This window comes from Carcharodon carcharias, chromosome 4, assembly GCF_017639515.1.
Source record: "Carcharodon carcharias isolate sCarCar2 chromosome 4, sCarCar2.pri, whole genome shotgun sequence".
Taxonomy (NCBI): domain Eukaryota; kingdom Metazoa; phylum Chordata; class Chondrichthyes; order Lamniformes; family Lamnidae; genus Carcharodon; species Carcharodon carcharias.
In genome coordinates, this window is record NC_054470.1 from 170,351,879 (window position 1) to 170,367,432 (window position 15,554).

A 15,554-nucleotide genomic window follows, 5' to 3' on the forward strand; every position below is an offset into this window, starting at 1 on the left:
AAAGAATCTTAGGGCACACCCACTGGCCTTTTGTACCATTTGTCAAGGTTCTACCTGCTCTTTGACTGCTCTTTCACCACTCTTTCACCACTTCCAGTCCCTGCTACAGCCAGAAAGCATCCCCCCTTTAAGAGCTGTAGGCTGCCTTTAAGTGGTGCAGCCACTGAATAGTGTGTTCAGCACTGGGCTATCCACCACAATCATTGCAATAAGCAGGCAGCACAAAGTTTGTGCACTGCCTGTGTTACTTCGATCGGGTGTGGGTTAATCACACAGTGCAATCCCCATGACTGATGTTAGGGGCTATCCAATGTAGCCCGCAAGAAGCTCCCAGTATAAATCAGTGCAATTAACGCACGTCTGAACTTGTGATCTGAGTAAAACCTTGATAGGAAGGGAAAGTGGGTGTAGCAGCTTGCTATCCAATAGGCTTGTTCCATGACTGTGCACATTCCCTAGCAGATTCTCTGCTAAGGTTACAAGGACATTTCTTTGAAATGTTTTCCTTTAAGGAACAAGCACACTGATCCAAGTTTTCACTTCTTCAAAATAGGGAGTTAGGGATCATGATCATTTTAGATTTGTTTGTTCCAGTTTCAAAACTGAATCCACGCCTTTTTTTGCACAAATAGGGTCGCTTGAGGTGCAGCCTATAGCTGTCCTATTGAAAATGGTGTTCTGATCTTTTTACACTAAACTGTCAAATCATATAAATAATAATATCAGACCTTATTATGGGCAAGAGATCAGGCTTGCAAGCTGGCATACCCGATTCTCAGTGGGCATTATGTCATTCGGAAAATCAGTCGCAACTTTATCCTGCATTTATGGTCAGTGCAAACCTCACTATGCTGACAAGGATTATTTAACTAGGTCCCTTGGTGATAATTGTTTATCACCAAGGGACCTGCCTGGGCGATTTGTTTAAGTGCACCTTAAAATTTATTTCTGTGATCCTGCATTGCAGTAACAAATGGACCAGCTTCATGGCCTGCATGGGAATTTTCAGGTTGCCGTGCGGCCACGAAGTTGATGTCAATCATTGCTGCTAATGCATTTGAAACAAGCACTGTAATCATTTAAATTTTTGTATGGCGAGCTCATTCCTTGCTTTTTGTAGCGCTTCATCTGTATTTTTATTGGTACATGTATTTTTGTTGTTTCACCCTGTTTATTTTTTTCACCCAGCAACAGTAAACAACACTTGAAGGGTTTTAGGGCATCCTGAGGCTGTGAAAGGTGCTATATTAATGCAAGACCTTCCTTTTCTTTCTTTCAATGCCAAGTCTCTAAGGGCAGCCCCTCCAAGGCACCACCCATACCAAAGCGTCTTGTGTGGCCTGGGCTTTTTTTTTTATTCATTCATGGGATGTGGGTGTTGCTGGTTAGGCCAGCATTTATTGCCCATCCCTAACTGTCCTTGTTCAGAGGGCATTTAACAGTCAACCGCGTTGCTGTGGGTCTGGAGTCACACGTAGGCCAGACCAGGTAAAGGCAGCAGATTTCCTTCCCTACAGGACACTAGTGAACCAGATGGGTTTTTATAACAATCGGCAATGGTTTCATGGTCATTGTTAGGCTTTTAATTCCAGATTCTTATTGAATTCAAATTTCACTATCTGCTGTGGTGGGATTCGAACCCCGGTCCCCAGAACATTACCCTGGGTCTCTAGAAAACAAGCCCAGCAACAACACGCCACTGCCTCCCTTAAGCTGTCGTTGGAAAAGCTGTCATTAGAAAAATCACTGCCTGCAATTCTCGATTCACTTGTAAATTTCAGCACCACAGGTGAAGGCTTCACATGTGTACAAACCTTTGTTTCTAACTCTGGGCAGAATATTGTGTTCGTTGGGCCCGGCCTGAATGAACGTAAAATGACTCGCGACGATGTCGGACGAGCATCCCAATGTCATTGCGCACTCGCACAATATTTCAGTGGGTGGGTGCACGTGGGAATCAGCAGCGCACCCACTGAAATTTAACAGGCCTATTTTTTGAAGCCATTAAAGTAATAATTAAGCTCAATTTTTTGCTGCCCATCCAACCTTACAGTTGGCAGGCAGGCGAAAAGGCCAAGCAGCCTTTGGGTTTTTTAGGACAAGGTTTCCAGTGACAAATAAAAATGTTTAAATATCATTCATAACATGCCCCTGCTCATGTGACAGAGTCACATGAGGGGATATATTTCTAACATTTTTAAAATCTTTTTTATTTTCAAAAATCTTCATCTCCCTGAGGCAACTCTGTGCCTCAGGGAGCTTTTCCTATGTGCACCCGCTGCATGTGCGAACTTCCGCAATCTCCCTTCTCCCTCCCCCCGCCGACCCCCACAACACAGGCAGCGCCAAGAGCTGCAGCATGCGTTTCACGCTGGACAGGCCTTAATTCGCCCGCCAGCGTGAAATTGCAGTTGGGCATCGAATTCGGGTGGCAGTCGCTTTCATGGCCACTTCTGGGCCCACTTATTGCACCCGCCCAACAAGGGCAAAATTCTGCCCTCTGTTTCTTGCAACTTCTTACAAAATTTGAATATTGCTAAAGAGAGGGACATGTTACCAAAGCTTTTAGACTTGCACTCATCAGGACAAATGCAAGAATGCCAAATTTCAAACAATCACAACCATTTACATTACAGGAGAAAAGGGTGCCAATTGGTCGGGAAGATGAATCTGACTGGCTGAGGCATTGCCATAATGTAACGGAGAACTATCGGCTCCCCAAGTTCCAGGGAATTCAAAACAGGCACAAAGCTTGAACATATTCCTTTTGTTTGCAGAGGTGTCCCTGCGTATGAATGTATGTCACTTCTAGCAAACATAGATGAGCGTAGCTATCCACACACTCAGAATTATTCGACAAGTGCTGCCCAATTGCAGAATCACATCTAACAGTAGATGGTTTTTTGGGGGTTTTGCAAGGGAGGACTGATTGATCATGGTCTGGACACTCTGCTGTACTCAACCGGCCTGCACTTGCAAAGCCCAATACAAAACGAATAGATGTGAAGCTGCACATCTTCTCCCAGAATCTCTTTCAAGTGCAGGTTAGTTTCTTCAGCCTTCGATTATTTTAGTGTTTTCTTTGCTAAGGTAAAATGGATCAGTCCATGATCACCCCTCCTGATTATTAATTTCAAATTTACCAAAGAGCATGTAATAGATAAGCGCTGTTTTGAAAAATATATTTTACTAAATGTAATATTTGCAATTTAGCCATCAGATTATTGTTGAAAGAAAATAACCACTCTGATTACCTGTTACAGCACTGTGAACTTCTTAGTCTGCTCACTCATACTGACATAGAATTTTCAATTATGTTCTGATCAAGCACCATAAGTTTCATATTCAATATGAACGTTCAGTAATAATCCATAATATATGCAAAACTTAAAAAGCCCCCATAAAATGTCATGAAATAAATATCATATCCCCTGGCCGATATCACCACTGTTCAAATCATGTAAGTTGATCGCATGAACCAACTATATATTGCTGTTATCAATGACTCCCCGTTAGGTCTTATTTTTTACTCAAATATATCTTGCTTGTTCAACATTAAAGGCCGCTCCGTTAGTAAGGCCTCACTCCATGCAAACCAAAATGTGGCTTTGGATACAGAATATTTGATAATGTAGCATTGCTCTGGGTTCAAACAGAAACATTTGTTACTGTAACAGCTTTCTGGAATTATCATATGCTCATTTGTATTCTAATTTTCAAATAGGCAAATAAACACTCAAGCAGAATTTAGACTATAAATCAGATATATCAAAGGTAAAGATAATGACATCTGTAAAATTAATACAGCAGATGTCTATATAAATTATAAGTATATCTTCTGGAATAGGGGCATAAAAATGACACGACACTGCACAAACTCTCTTAATACAAAACCTGGACTGCAGTCCATTACATAAAACCTTTTACATCAAGTTTCATCTAATTGCCACAGAATCATTATGTATTCATCTCTAGCTTCTTATATCTATGAGAGCTGATAAACTTGGGACATTTTCCCACTTGTCCTTCAAAGTCAGTAGCTTCTAGTTACTGAGCTGTCCATCAGTGGCTTTGAAAACTTATGGTCTTCACTCAGAAACCCAAGTCCATCCAAGCAAGGTGATAAAAAGACATATTAAATGGACTATTTATGTAGGTAGTTATTAAAAAATATTTCCAATGAAATCAACATTAATGGTGTTGCAATTTAAAGGCTTTAGCATATAAAAAAGTGTTAAGGCACCCAGATTTGCCTGTGTCATCCTTCCATCCTTCATGCTTCAGATTCACCCATGGTTACAGATATCTCTCAGATATTCGGCGCTCCTCAAAATACTGTTCTTGCTGCATCCTGAAATCCACACTCAATTTGCACACAGCCACTTGCACCTGCTCAACCTCTTGTTTCAGCAGCACCAACACATTCTATCTCAAAACTGTCTTGGTCAGTTCATCCTTCACCTCATCTGACCATTAGCTGTGTTTCTCTCTCTAGTGAAGCTGCCTGACCTGCTGAGTACTTCCACCATTTTCTGTTTTATTTCAGATTTTCAGCATCTGCAGCATTTTACTTTGGTATTTGTGACTGAGTCACCTGTTACTCCCCACAATGGAATTTCTGGCCACACCTAAAAAGGATAAATTGTAATTTTTCCAAAATCAATGATCCTGCATTGACATACATCTATAAAGATAGGTGGAAATTAAAAGTACATGCAATTCTTAATGAATTGGACTGTCATAGTACTTCATATTGCTGTTTGAGAGAGCTTAGCATGTGCAAATTGGTTTTCCCATTTTCTGCTTTAAAATATTACACATCGGAAGTACTTCATTGGCTGTAAAGCACTTTATAATTCATGTTGTCCTTCTTCTTTCTATTGATATTGTCAACCATAACTCCCTTACATCATATAAAAGGACATTGGACAACTATCAACAGTAAGCATCATTATCAAACACACAGTAGAGGAACTTAGCAAACCAATTGACTCTCTTGTCATTGGCAAAGTTCCAGGTGATGCCACCTGAACTCATCAAGCACAGGAAACCAACATTCTTGCAGCATCTGCGCAAACTTCTCTGTCTGCTGGAGGGAGGAGGCAGTGCTTCAGGACATGTGTGATACATAGATTGTGACCCTGTACAAGAACAAGGGCAATCGCAGCGATTGCAACAGCTATTGAAGCATCTCCCTGCTGAGCATTGTGGGAAAGGTGTTTGCCTGTGTTGCCCTTGTCAGGCTGCAGATCCTGGCTGAACATATCTACCCTGAATCCCAAAATGGCTTCAGAGCTGTTGACGTGATCTTCTCAGTCCAGCTGCTGCAAGTGAAATGCCATGAACAAAGGAGTTCATGATGTAATGCCTGCAAAGATCTCACCAAGGCATTCAATGATGTGAGCAGAGACGGTCTATTTAAGGTACTGAAGAAAATTGGCCTCCCTCCATAGCTGCTCAGTCTGACCTCCTCTTTCCATGAAATGATGGGTAAGGTCAGCTATAACAGGGCTACATCAGAACCCTTTGAGCTGTGCAGTGAGGTCAAACAAGGTTGTGTTCTGGCATTGACACTCTTTGGCATATTCTTCTCTTTGCTGCTCTTATGCCTTCAGTCCATCCATAGAGGGTGTTTACCTACATACCAGAACTGATGGAAAGCTGCTTAGTCTTGCTCATCTGAGATCCAAGACAAAGATATACCAAGTGCTCATCGGAGAGTTGCTCTATGCCAATGGTGCCATTCTAGCAATCCATACCGAGGAACACATTCAGTAACAAATGGACAGACTCTCTCATGCCTGTAAAGAGTTTGGTTTGACCAGCTGCATCAGGAAGACAAATGTCATGGTCCAGAATGTGACCATATCCATCTATCAGCAGAGATAACGTGATGCTAGAGGTTGTTGATAGCTTCACATATCTAGGCTTTCACAATCACAAGCAAACTGCCACTTGATGCTGAAATCAATACACATATTGCAAAAGCTGCACCTGTTACGTTCAAGCTGAGAAAGTGTGTGGATCAACAGCATCCTGACTGAGAACACCAAACTGCGAGTCTGCCAAGCCTGCTTCCTCAGTGCACTCCTCTACATTGGTGAGACCTTAACAATATACACTAGGCAGGAGAAAAAGCTGAACAATTTCCATCTTCACTGTCTCAGACTTACCTTCGGCATCTCTTGGCAGGACAAGGTCACCAACTCAGAGGTCCTGGAGTGTGTTAATTCCGACAGCATACGCCCATTCTTAAGCCAACAACATCCGCGCTGGCTCGGCCAAGTTCATCAAATGGCCATATCCAAAATACCTTCTGTACGGTGAACTGGCCACTCGATTATGGCCCACTGGACATCCATACCTCTGCTATATACCTCTGCTACCTGCAAACGAGATATGAAGATGGCAGACATTGATACTGACAACTGGGAGACAGTCACCAACAGCCATGACCCCTGCAGGCTGATTGTTTGGAGAGGCATTGGAATAGGCGAGCAGCAATAGAAATCTCAGCTGGTCAAAAAGAAGCCCCTGAGAAAACAGAGGCTAGTGAATCCAGAACATTCTCAGCCCACTGCCTTCATCTGCAGCAAATATGGCATAGACTGCCATGCCAGATTGGGGCTTCTGACATGGAGCCACCAGGCAATGTTAAACACGGGGTTGACCACCAAGGTACAAACCATCGTCCCAAGGCCACCAGAGAAGAAAATTATCTTGGGGCAATACACACAGAGCAGGATTTATGTTTCACTGAGGATTCTGCTCCCCCTCCCCTGAGAAAAAGTCACCCGAGAACCGACACCACTCTGGGAGGTTGCCCTGCAGCCACTAAATGGCTGGAGGGGTGTGAATTGGCTCAGGGCAAAACTTGCGCCACATCTGGGGAAAAAGCCTCGCCTCCAAGCGCTGCTGACCAATCAAATGACCAGCAGTTCTCTGGTCCCAGCAGTGCCACTGGGACAGGTGGCCACTGCTGGTACTGCAGCCAGTCCCCAAAGAAGGTTGCCACTGAAGCCAGGTGGAGGAGTTCTCAGCAGGGCCAGGCTGGGAGGCCCTGGCAAGTTGGGGGCGAGGGGGTGGGGGCCAGGCTGCACATGCCGGAGGTGGGGCTGACGGCAAACCTAGGGGGACCTGAGCTTGGAGGAGTCACCAATGGGCCCAAGGGACCCAGAAGAGCAGTATCCCCCTTTCCCGCCAATAGCCCCAGCCGAGAGACCTGGAAGGCTTCAAATTTGGTTCCTTCCTCCTTTGGCACCCTGCTCTGCCCGTCACAGGTAAAATTGCAGTAGGTTAGGAAGAAATGGCCATTAAATTGGCCATTAATTGATCCAAGGGCAGGTGGGCCGCCCACCGCATGTTCAAATGTGGTGGGCTCAGGGGCGTGTAGGTAGATGCTGGGAAAGGCACTCCTGGCATTACACCCAATTTTATGCCCACCCACCCCAGGGGGTATAAAATTTGGTTCCCTCTTTCCTTGGCACCTTGCTCTGCCCGTCACAGGAGTCACCGATAGGGTCAGGGTCACAGAAAAGCAATAACCCTCTTTCCCGCCAATAGCCCCAGCCATGGGACCTGGGAGGCTTCAAATTTGGTTCCCTCTTCCCTTGGCACCCTGCTTTGCACATCACATAAAGACAACTCACCATATGAATTGTTACAGCATAGAAAGAGAAAGGATTGCAAGGTAATATGTGATTAGAGGTCAAAGAAAAATATGTTTTGAACCAGTGAAAGACATCAACAGAAAAAATCTATCATAGAACATAATGAAAATCAGCATTGGGAAGTACCCTATGACAGGGCTTGGTAAAGATCGCCATGTTGTACTTTCATCATAAACAATTCAGATTACAGCAACAAAGCACTAGAGCCCTCAGATTATTACTCCACACTCAAAATAGAATTCCTGCAGCAGGATTTTCTTTCCGGGGTGAGAGACAGAGGTCAGGACTGTTTCCGCATCCTGAACCTGTCTCTACGGGAATCAATCTCTCATTGTGTTTTTCAAGGGGTGAGCTCTTAAATGGCCTGGAGATGAGCTTGCCGTCCAAACAAGGATGGCAAGTGGGCCCTCAAAGTTCAAAGGCTTTCATGCTTGAAGGAGCGGCAGACTGCAATGGAAGGTGAGTAAAGGAGAGGCCACTTCAAGATGAAGGAACCCTCTCTCCAACTTCTTCAAACCAAAATTAAGGAATGGTTTTTGTAGCCAAACCACCACCTCTACAGGGTGGCCTTTGGCTGCTACTGTATCCAGGCAGTCAAGAAGGCCTTCTGGGCCTCCATGAAGCACTGGGACCCCAGCTTGCCACCTGGAGACTGCCTTCAGATACCTAAACTGGCCCCTGCTGACTGTGTGATCCTAGTGACTGACTGGAAAGTCCCATTTAGCCTCCTTCAGTTGGTTTAATGAGCCGGGCCAGCTACCTGCCACACTTTCATTCGGAGGTGGAATGAAGCCAGCTGGCATGGCTGTTTTTAGCTTCCACACACCTCTGCTCCCAGCCCGGGTGGGGCGAGAGGGGTGGATTGGGGGGGTGGTGAAAATCTAGCCCCTGCTTCGTTTGTTTGCAGTACTTAAGTGAGTGCAAGTTTCCTGGAAGAATTGTTATCCAACAATAAAACAGAAATCTAATTCATCTTATACTTAGCAATTCTTTCTGTTGCTTCACTAGACTCACATTAGGCTAACTACAGTGTGGTAGGAGTATTTGTCACGAAGCAGAAAACCTGGCTGGTGGCCTGCTGTAGCGTCATGTATTTATTTATAAACATAAACACACTTGGATCATACAAATTGTGCCTATGGGATAAAGTTTCAGCACTTTGTTTTCACTGAAGCATAGGAAACACTGGAACAAGTGTAGGCCATTGAGTCTCTCAAGTCTCTTACATAAGAACATAAGGAACAGGAACAGAAGTAGTCCATTCATCCCTTCAAGACTGCTCTGGGATTCACTGAGACCATGGCTGATCTTCTACATCAAGTCCACCTTCCTGCACTAATCCCATATCCCTTGATTCCCTTAATATCCAAATATCTAACGATCTCTGTCTTGAATATACTCATTGATGAAGCATCCACACCCACTGTACCTGCATGTTAACTTTCTGTGATTCATGGACAAAGAACCCAGGTCCCTTTGAACATTCTTGAAATTCAGTTAGATCATGGTTGACCTGTATCTTAATTTCATCAATGTGTCCTGGTTCTTTACCCATTAATATGCTTGCCTAACAAAAATCTATCAATCTCAGTTTTGAGATTTTCAATTGACCACAGAATTGTGAATAAACATGATCTCTTAAAATAAAATTGCCAGACTTGGTTCTATAGATCATAAAGCTTTATACATACAAAGTATATCACAATGAATGAAAGGAGTAAAGCCTGATTATTGCCACAGAGTTAAACTTAGTGCCAGTGATAGTATCCGACAATGTTTGGGATGTGGTATCGCACTCACCTAATCCCCATTTCAAAATGGCTGTGAGCACAATGCGTAATACAAGCAATGGAGCAATTGATTCATGCATTTAACTCAGGCCATTAATGTAGCCCATAACATAGCCCAGTAGCCCATATTGCAGGGTTGGCACATTGTTCATTCAGTGTCTTTGTCTTACTCTATTGGGTCAGGCATTGTGAAAAGGCTGCCATGAGCTGTTTACATTTGTTTTCCAGAAACTAGTATGTTTTGCATTTATTAGGACTGTTTTTGCAGTGCTCCACCACACTGGATCTGTCTATGGATGGAAGTTATGTTATGGAAAGCAGACATGCTGTCAACTTTAGCTGTAGAGCAGGTCTTCCATACCCTCACACTCTTATCTGGTAATGACAATAAAGGTATGTCTTAAGGGGTTAAGATCAAACTAGAAGGCATTGGAATAACAATATAATCTCCTTCTAAAGGACCATTAGACAACATGCAATGTCCATTCAGTATTGACAAGGTCATCAAAGCAACTTTCCAGGCCAGCACTGTTTTGTAGTGTCTACCTATGTATTAAGGTTTGCTCAGATGCATTATGTAGCAGGCCCTACAATGCCATTTTTTTTCTGACCAAACAACAGCAACAATCTGACGGAACAATATAATTCTGCAGAACTTCGCAAAGTCCAGAGAGAATTCAACTGCCCTCACGGACTGAACAGAAATATCATTCATTTAGTTGAAAGAGCACAGCTAAAAACTAGTGACATGTTGATTTGTGTGACGTCTAAAATTTATAAATCTTAAATTGAGTTTTGGTATACTTATGCAACAGACTGGACTCCACTGTCTGCACTTAGCCAGTTGCCTTTTTTACAATCTATAAAGCTGAGAATGCAATCCTGCTGGATTGAGTGCTGCCTTTGTCTGTAGGCTAAAATCCTGACCCAAGGTAATAATGCAAGGTCAGCTCATTTAAACCCTTCTGTGTATGCTCCCAGTGTATGATGGAGGAAGCAGCATTATGTTACACAACCCAGCAGCACTTAAGAATTAATTAAAGGTTGTGGCCATGTGAAGGTAAGCGACCATCTATTGGTCATATGTTTATACTGCTGGTTGGACCCTGGCAAAGTCCTTGGAGCTGTTGACTGGAAGCTAAAATCTTGCAGCCTTCCAGAAATTGTGTGCTTTTATAGATTTGCCAAAGGCTACATGACAAAGAGCCAAAAGCAAACCAATGTTAAACCACAAAATAGAGGATGTGGGCAAATGATGAAGCAGTGCAGGCCCCAAGCCCAATTTGATGGCTGGCCACATTGTACTTGTTGCTGCATGAGGTGAGTGCAAGGAGGGTGTTCCATGATTACCTTCCCAGGCCTGGTGGAAAGTGCCAAGCATTGCCAGGCACTTACAACCCTGCAGGCACCCACCTGCCTCTGACCCACTGTAATATTAACCTTGCTCGCAATCTGATGCTTCCTGATCTCCTGTGACCCCATTCTAGCTTCAGGTCCCACATCCAACTTGATCTTTGACCCTGAGGTTTTCTACTGGCAGTAATATTATATACTGGAACTATGCAGCCCCGAAGAGATACCTGCAGAAGAAAGTGCTGGCAAGATTTCAAAATTTTATTTTATTCATTTTATTTAATAAGCATTTAATAAGTAGGTAAGTACATGAGGGAGTAAGGAATAATAGGCTATGCTGTTAAGATGAGATGAACTAGGGTGGTGGAGCCTGCTTGTGTGGAGCATTAACGCCAGCATAGACCATTTGGGATGAATGGCCTGTTTCTCTGCTGTAAATATCATGCCATTCTATATAATAATGTTTTTAATAAAAATTATCATTTTCTTTCTTTCTGCAATTAACTCATTTTCTTTAAAAAAAAGCTTTTCTTTCTTCCTAACCTACACCCATAAAATTTGCAGCTGTACATTATAATATAAGTGACAGTTTTGTAAGAGACCCTCTAATATATAACGCAACTTGTGTTGCAGATAATGTTCCTATTTTTACACTACAGCATATCATCTGACAAACCATAAGCAACACTAAAGGAGATCTATAAGTAAACTGTATTAAAAAAAACTGTCTCAAGAACAACTTATTCAACTTTATTGTCATTATAAATAAATGTAATGGGACAAAAATGAGTTCGATGATAGCCAGGTGTAGGAGCCATACCCATGTATAAATATGTACAAAATAGAGACAAATGAAAGCTTCTTACCTCACTGACAATAGTAGAAACGTATCTGTCTTTGCTATACACCCAACCATCCACACAGTGCTCTATCTCACGTGTTGTATCATTGACACCATCTTGTAGCTGAGTTTTGAACCTGGTGCATTTACTGTACTTTTGCTCACCACCCACTCCCTCTAAGGGCAGCAGTAAACTCAGATTTGTGAAGGAGGTTTCCTCAATGGTCACATTCGAAGAGTTGGACAGACGGCAGTGGTGCTCAGGGGTATCCGCCAGAAACACCATGGACAGACCCACATAGCCATTTGGGATTACACTGATGCTGAGCAAAAGGAAAATAATTTTCTGGTAATGCCCCCATTCTCCCAGGAAAGCAGTCGCTTCATCGTAATCTTGCATCTTCTTTTACCTCCTTCAAAACTCCTTGCTGTGCAACTGGTGCCTTCGCTCACCACTGTGTCTTATCAAAGCAGCAAAACTACTTCATCCAATCTTTGAATCAATTTAAGGTTATGAGCTCTGTTTCCAATCAGAATGGACAAAACACATACACTAGTCACAGTGTTTACAATGCACCTTCAACAACTCCTAACCTCTGACTCTTGTGAAGATCAGTAGAAAAATGTCTTCATATCATACATAAACAACAAGATCTGTATCTATCATAGGTTAATAGACCACCAGGTCAGTAATGTCAAACTGTGTCTAAGCATCTGAAAAACAAGATAGTATTTTCCCCTCAAAGCTATGCACCTCCTCTAGATTCCATGCATGGGCAGTGCAGAGCTTTAATTGGTTCTTAGTCTATTGATAGACATGGCTTTTGAAAGCCTATTAATACACGCATTCACCTCTTTTTGAACAAGAGGGCATTATATAATTTTGTTATTAATATCTAACTAAATGATATCAGCAGCTGCAACAAGCTAATAACATTAATAGGTCGTACTGAGAAAGGAATTTTGCTGTTGAAAGAGTGGTGCAAATGTGACTTTTCACCCTAAAGATATGTCAGCTTTTATTTATCCCTGTTCTCTATCTCTGTCTTTAACTTTTAGGTAACAATCTTCTTTCCCAATAGCTAGTGAGGCAACCTTGCAACTGGAGATTTAATGGGTTGGAAATGTTAAGTATTTATGGATACACACATGCACTAAAATGACTTAAATGTTGCACAATCTACATTTGTTTTCATATTCAGTTTAACAGTGTTTGGTTGCACACCTCATAAGTTATTTCAAATTTAGTTCTTGCTATTGCTAGCACTAGCTGGAGCGATATTGTAATTTTCTATGATGGAACTCTGGAATTATCTTCAACCTTTTGACCACTTGTAGCTAAATATAAATCCCTAGAAGTCTATAAGTGGACCCAGCTACAATATTGCCAACATTTTGACTTCCAGACTTAGTTCAGTCTCTGCCCCCGTCAGCTGATAGCAGCTTACTCTGTCCACTTACCCTCCTAACTCAGTATTCGAGTCTGCCTCATTCCTACCATGGAGAAGCATTCAATTATTACTAACATCAAGTAAAACTTTTGATTCCATTCAAGATTATTGAACACATAAGATAAATTAAATCAAAGTTGAATGCATATAGTCCATTATTTCCTTGCATTATTTGAATAGCTACTGATGTGCAAAATGTAATGCTACAACAACAGCTTGAATTTATATGGGATCTTTAACATAACAAAATGTGCTCAAGGCATTTTGCAAAGAGAGACCAGGTATATAGAAGCATTAGGAGAATCGACTGAACATGTGACAAATAGTTTTGTGGAAGATTTTCAGAATGGGGAGTTAAATTTCCAGGAGGTTTTTCATGATCATCTGCTTTGGAGAAAACAAGTTATGTATTGCAGAAAAAAGATGCATGTTGTCAAAGCTTCTTGCCTTGCACTCAAGGGCAGAATGTCAAGCATGCCAAATTTAGAAGGGAACAATTTATTCTGTATGAGAAAACAGTGCTGCTTGATTGGCAAATTGGCTCTGATTGGTCAAGGAATTGCCATGGAGAATGTACCAAGGAGTTATTGTCCCCCATGCTTTTGTTTAATTGAACGAAAGGTGCAATGTCTGGACAAATTCCTTTTGCCTGCAGAGGAGAGGTCACTGCATACGAATATGTGTAGCTTCTAGCAAGCATGAAGCGAGCCTATTTGCAAGCCCGACTGATAATGTTAAATTGGTTGTTAGTGTAATTCTTAGCACACGCGGCATTGTTTAGCAAGTTCTGCCCAATCACGGAATCGTGCCTAATGTTATGTTCTGAGTTTTGCAAGCATGGGTTGGTTGAGTACAGTCATTAGCCTGTCTATTGTGAACAACCAAAGGGATGTGCCATTTGATACAATACACCAGTTGTTGGGACGTACGGCTCAACATGTGCTGCTCCAATAGCAGCATGAAATGACTGGCAGAAAATACCAAACAACACACCCCTTTTTTTGTTCGCAATAGCCAGAATACTGATCGTATTCAACCAGCCTTGCTTGCAAAGCTTAGAACATAATGTCTAATGTTAAATGTGATTTTGTGATTGGACAGCACTTGCTGGATAATCCAGAATGTGCTATGAATTACACCAATTTAGAATGATCATTTGGGGTTGCAATGTAGCCCACTTACGCTTACGAGAAGCTAGTATGCATTCATACATAACGATCTATCCTCTGCAAGCAAAAGAAATTTGTCCAGGCATTATGTTTTATTTAAATTAAACAGAAGCATGGGGGAACAAGAGATGACTTTCCAACCTATCAACACCCTTTTCTTAGGCAATATAAATTGTTGCTCCCTTTGAAATTTGACATTCCTGCATCTGTCCTGATGAGTGCAAGATGAAAAGCTTCAAAAATATATCTCATTTTGCAGCAGTATTCAAGTTCTGTACTCCCAAGTGACTACTTGAAAACAAGTTGTAATATAAAATTCAATAAATTTTGTCATTTGTGAGCTAACATCAGAATAAAGTGAAGTTCTGCTGAGGAAGTTTCAGGAGCTAGGCTACAAGTTAAAAAGCAGAACCTCAAAGGTAATTTTTAAAATTCTTTCACTGGATGAGGGCATCACTGGTTAGGCCAGCGTATATATCCCTAATTGCCCTTGAGAAGATGGTGTTGAGTTGCCCTCTTGAACTGCTACTTCCATGTGGTGTAGTTACACTCACAGTGTTTATGTCTTCAGCAGTCTGAGACAACTGAGTGTCTTGCTAGGCTGTTTCAGAGGTAAGCACATTGCTGTGTGACTGGAGTCACATGTAGGCCCTACCAGGTAAGGATGGCAGATTCCCATGTTCTGACGAAAAGTCATCATCGACCTGAAATATTGGGCTGGATTTTATCTGCCCCCGCTAGGCATGTTGCATGCTTTCAGTGGGGGCCTGTGGGGGGGTCACTTAAAATAGGGTGGCTGCTCAGCCCACCACCTTCCCGCCTGCCTCTGATCTTGGCATTGCCAGGACTGCTGGAGCTGCCGGCCAATCAGCAGCTCCTGAGTGCAGGGCTTCCTCCCAGTGAGGTGTGGATGTCTCACTGTCGAGCAGTTTACCCCGCCAACAGCATGTTATGGCTTTGGGGTGGGCTGGCGTGGAAAGAGTTGGCTTCCAACTGGCTGGAGGGTGGTAGCAGGGGGAGCAGCTGTCTGCCCCTCCCAGTAATATGCAGCCCATTAACTCTGTTTCCCATACATATATCTCCGTAATATGCAGCCCATTAACTCTGTTTCCCACCATATATGCTGCCCGATTTGCTGAACATCTCCCACAGTTTCTGCTTTTAGGCTGGGGTTTTCCGTGCCCACCAGCATCAGGCATGTTTGGTGACGTGAGCGGACAATATTCCGCAATCGGTTTCACGACCGTGTGAAACCAGTTTGCGATTATCCGCTCAGCCCG

At 42.7% G+C, this 15,554-nt stretch overlaps 1 protein-coding gene across 1 annotated transcript in view; it reads right to left on the reverse strand.

Annotated features, from left to right (window-relative positions):
* The window catches only part of LOC121277165 (solute carrier family 22 member 5-like), a 107,787-nt gene extending 95,733 nt beyond the window's left edge, over positions 1-12,054 (reverse strand). Inside the window, exon 1 of the mRNA XM_041186267.1 lies at positions 11,680-12,054. Coding sequence (XP_041042201.1) covers positions 11,680-12,054 — 375 coding nt within the window. The remainder of the gene's footprint in view (positions 1-11,679) is intronic.
* Positions 12,055-15,554: the final 3,500 nt, after the last annotated feature.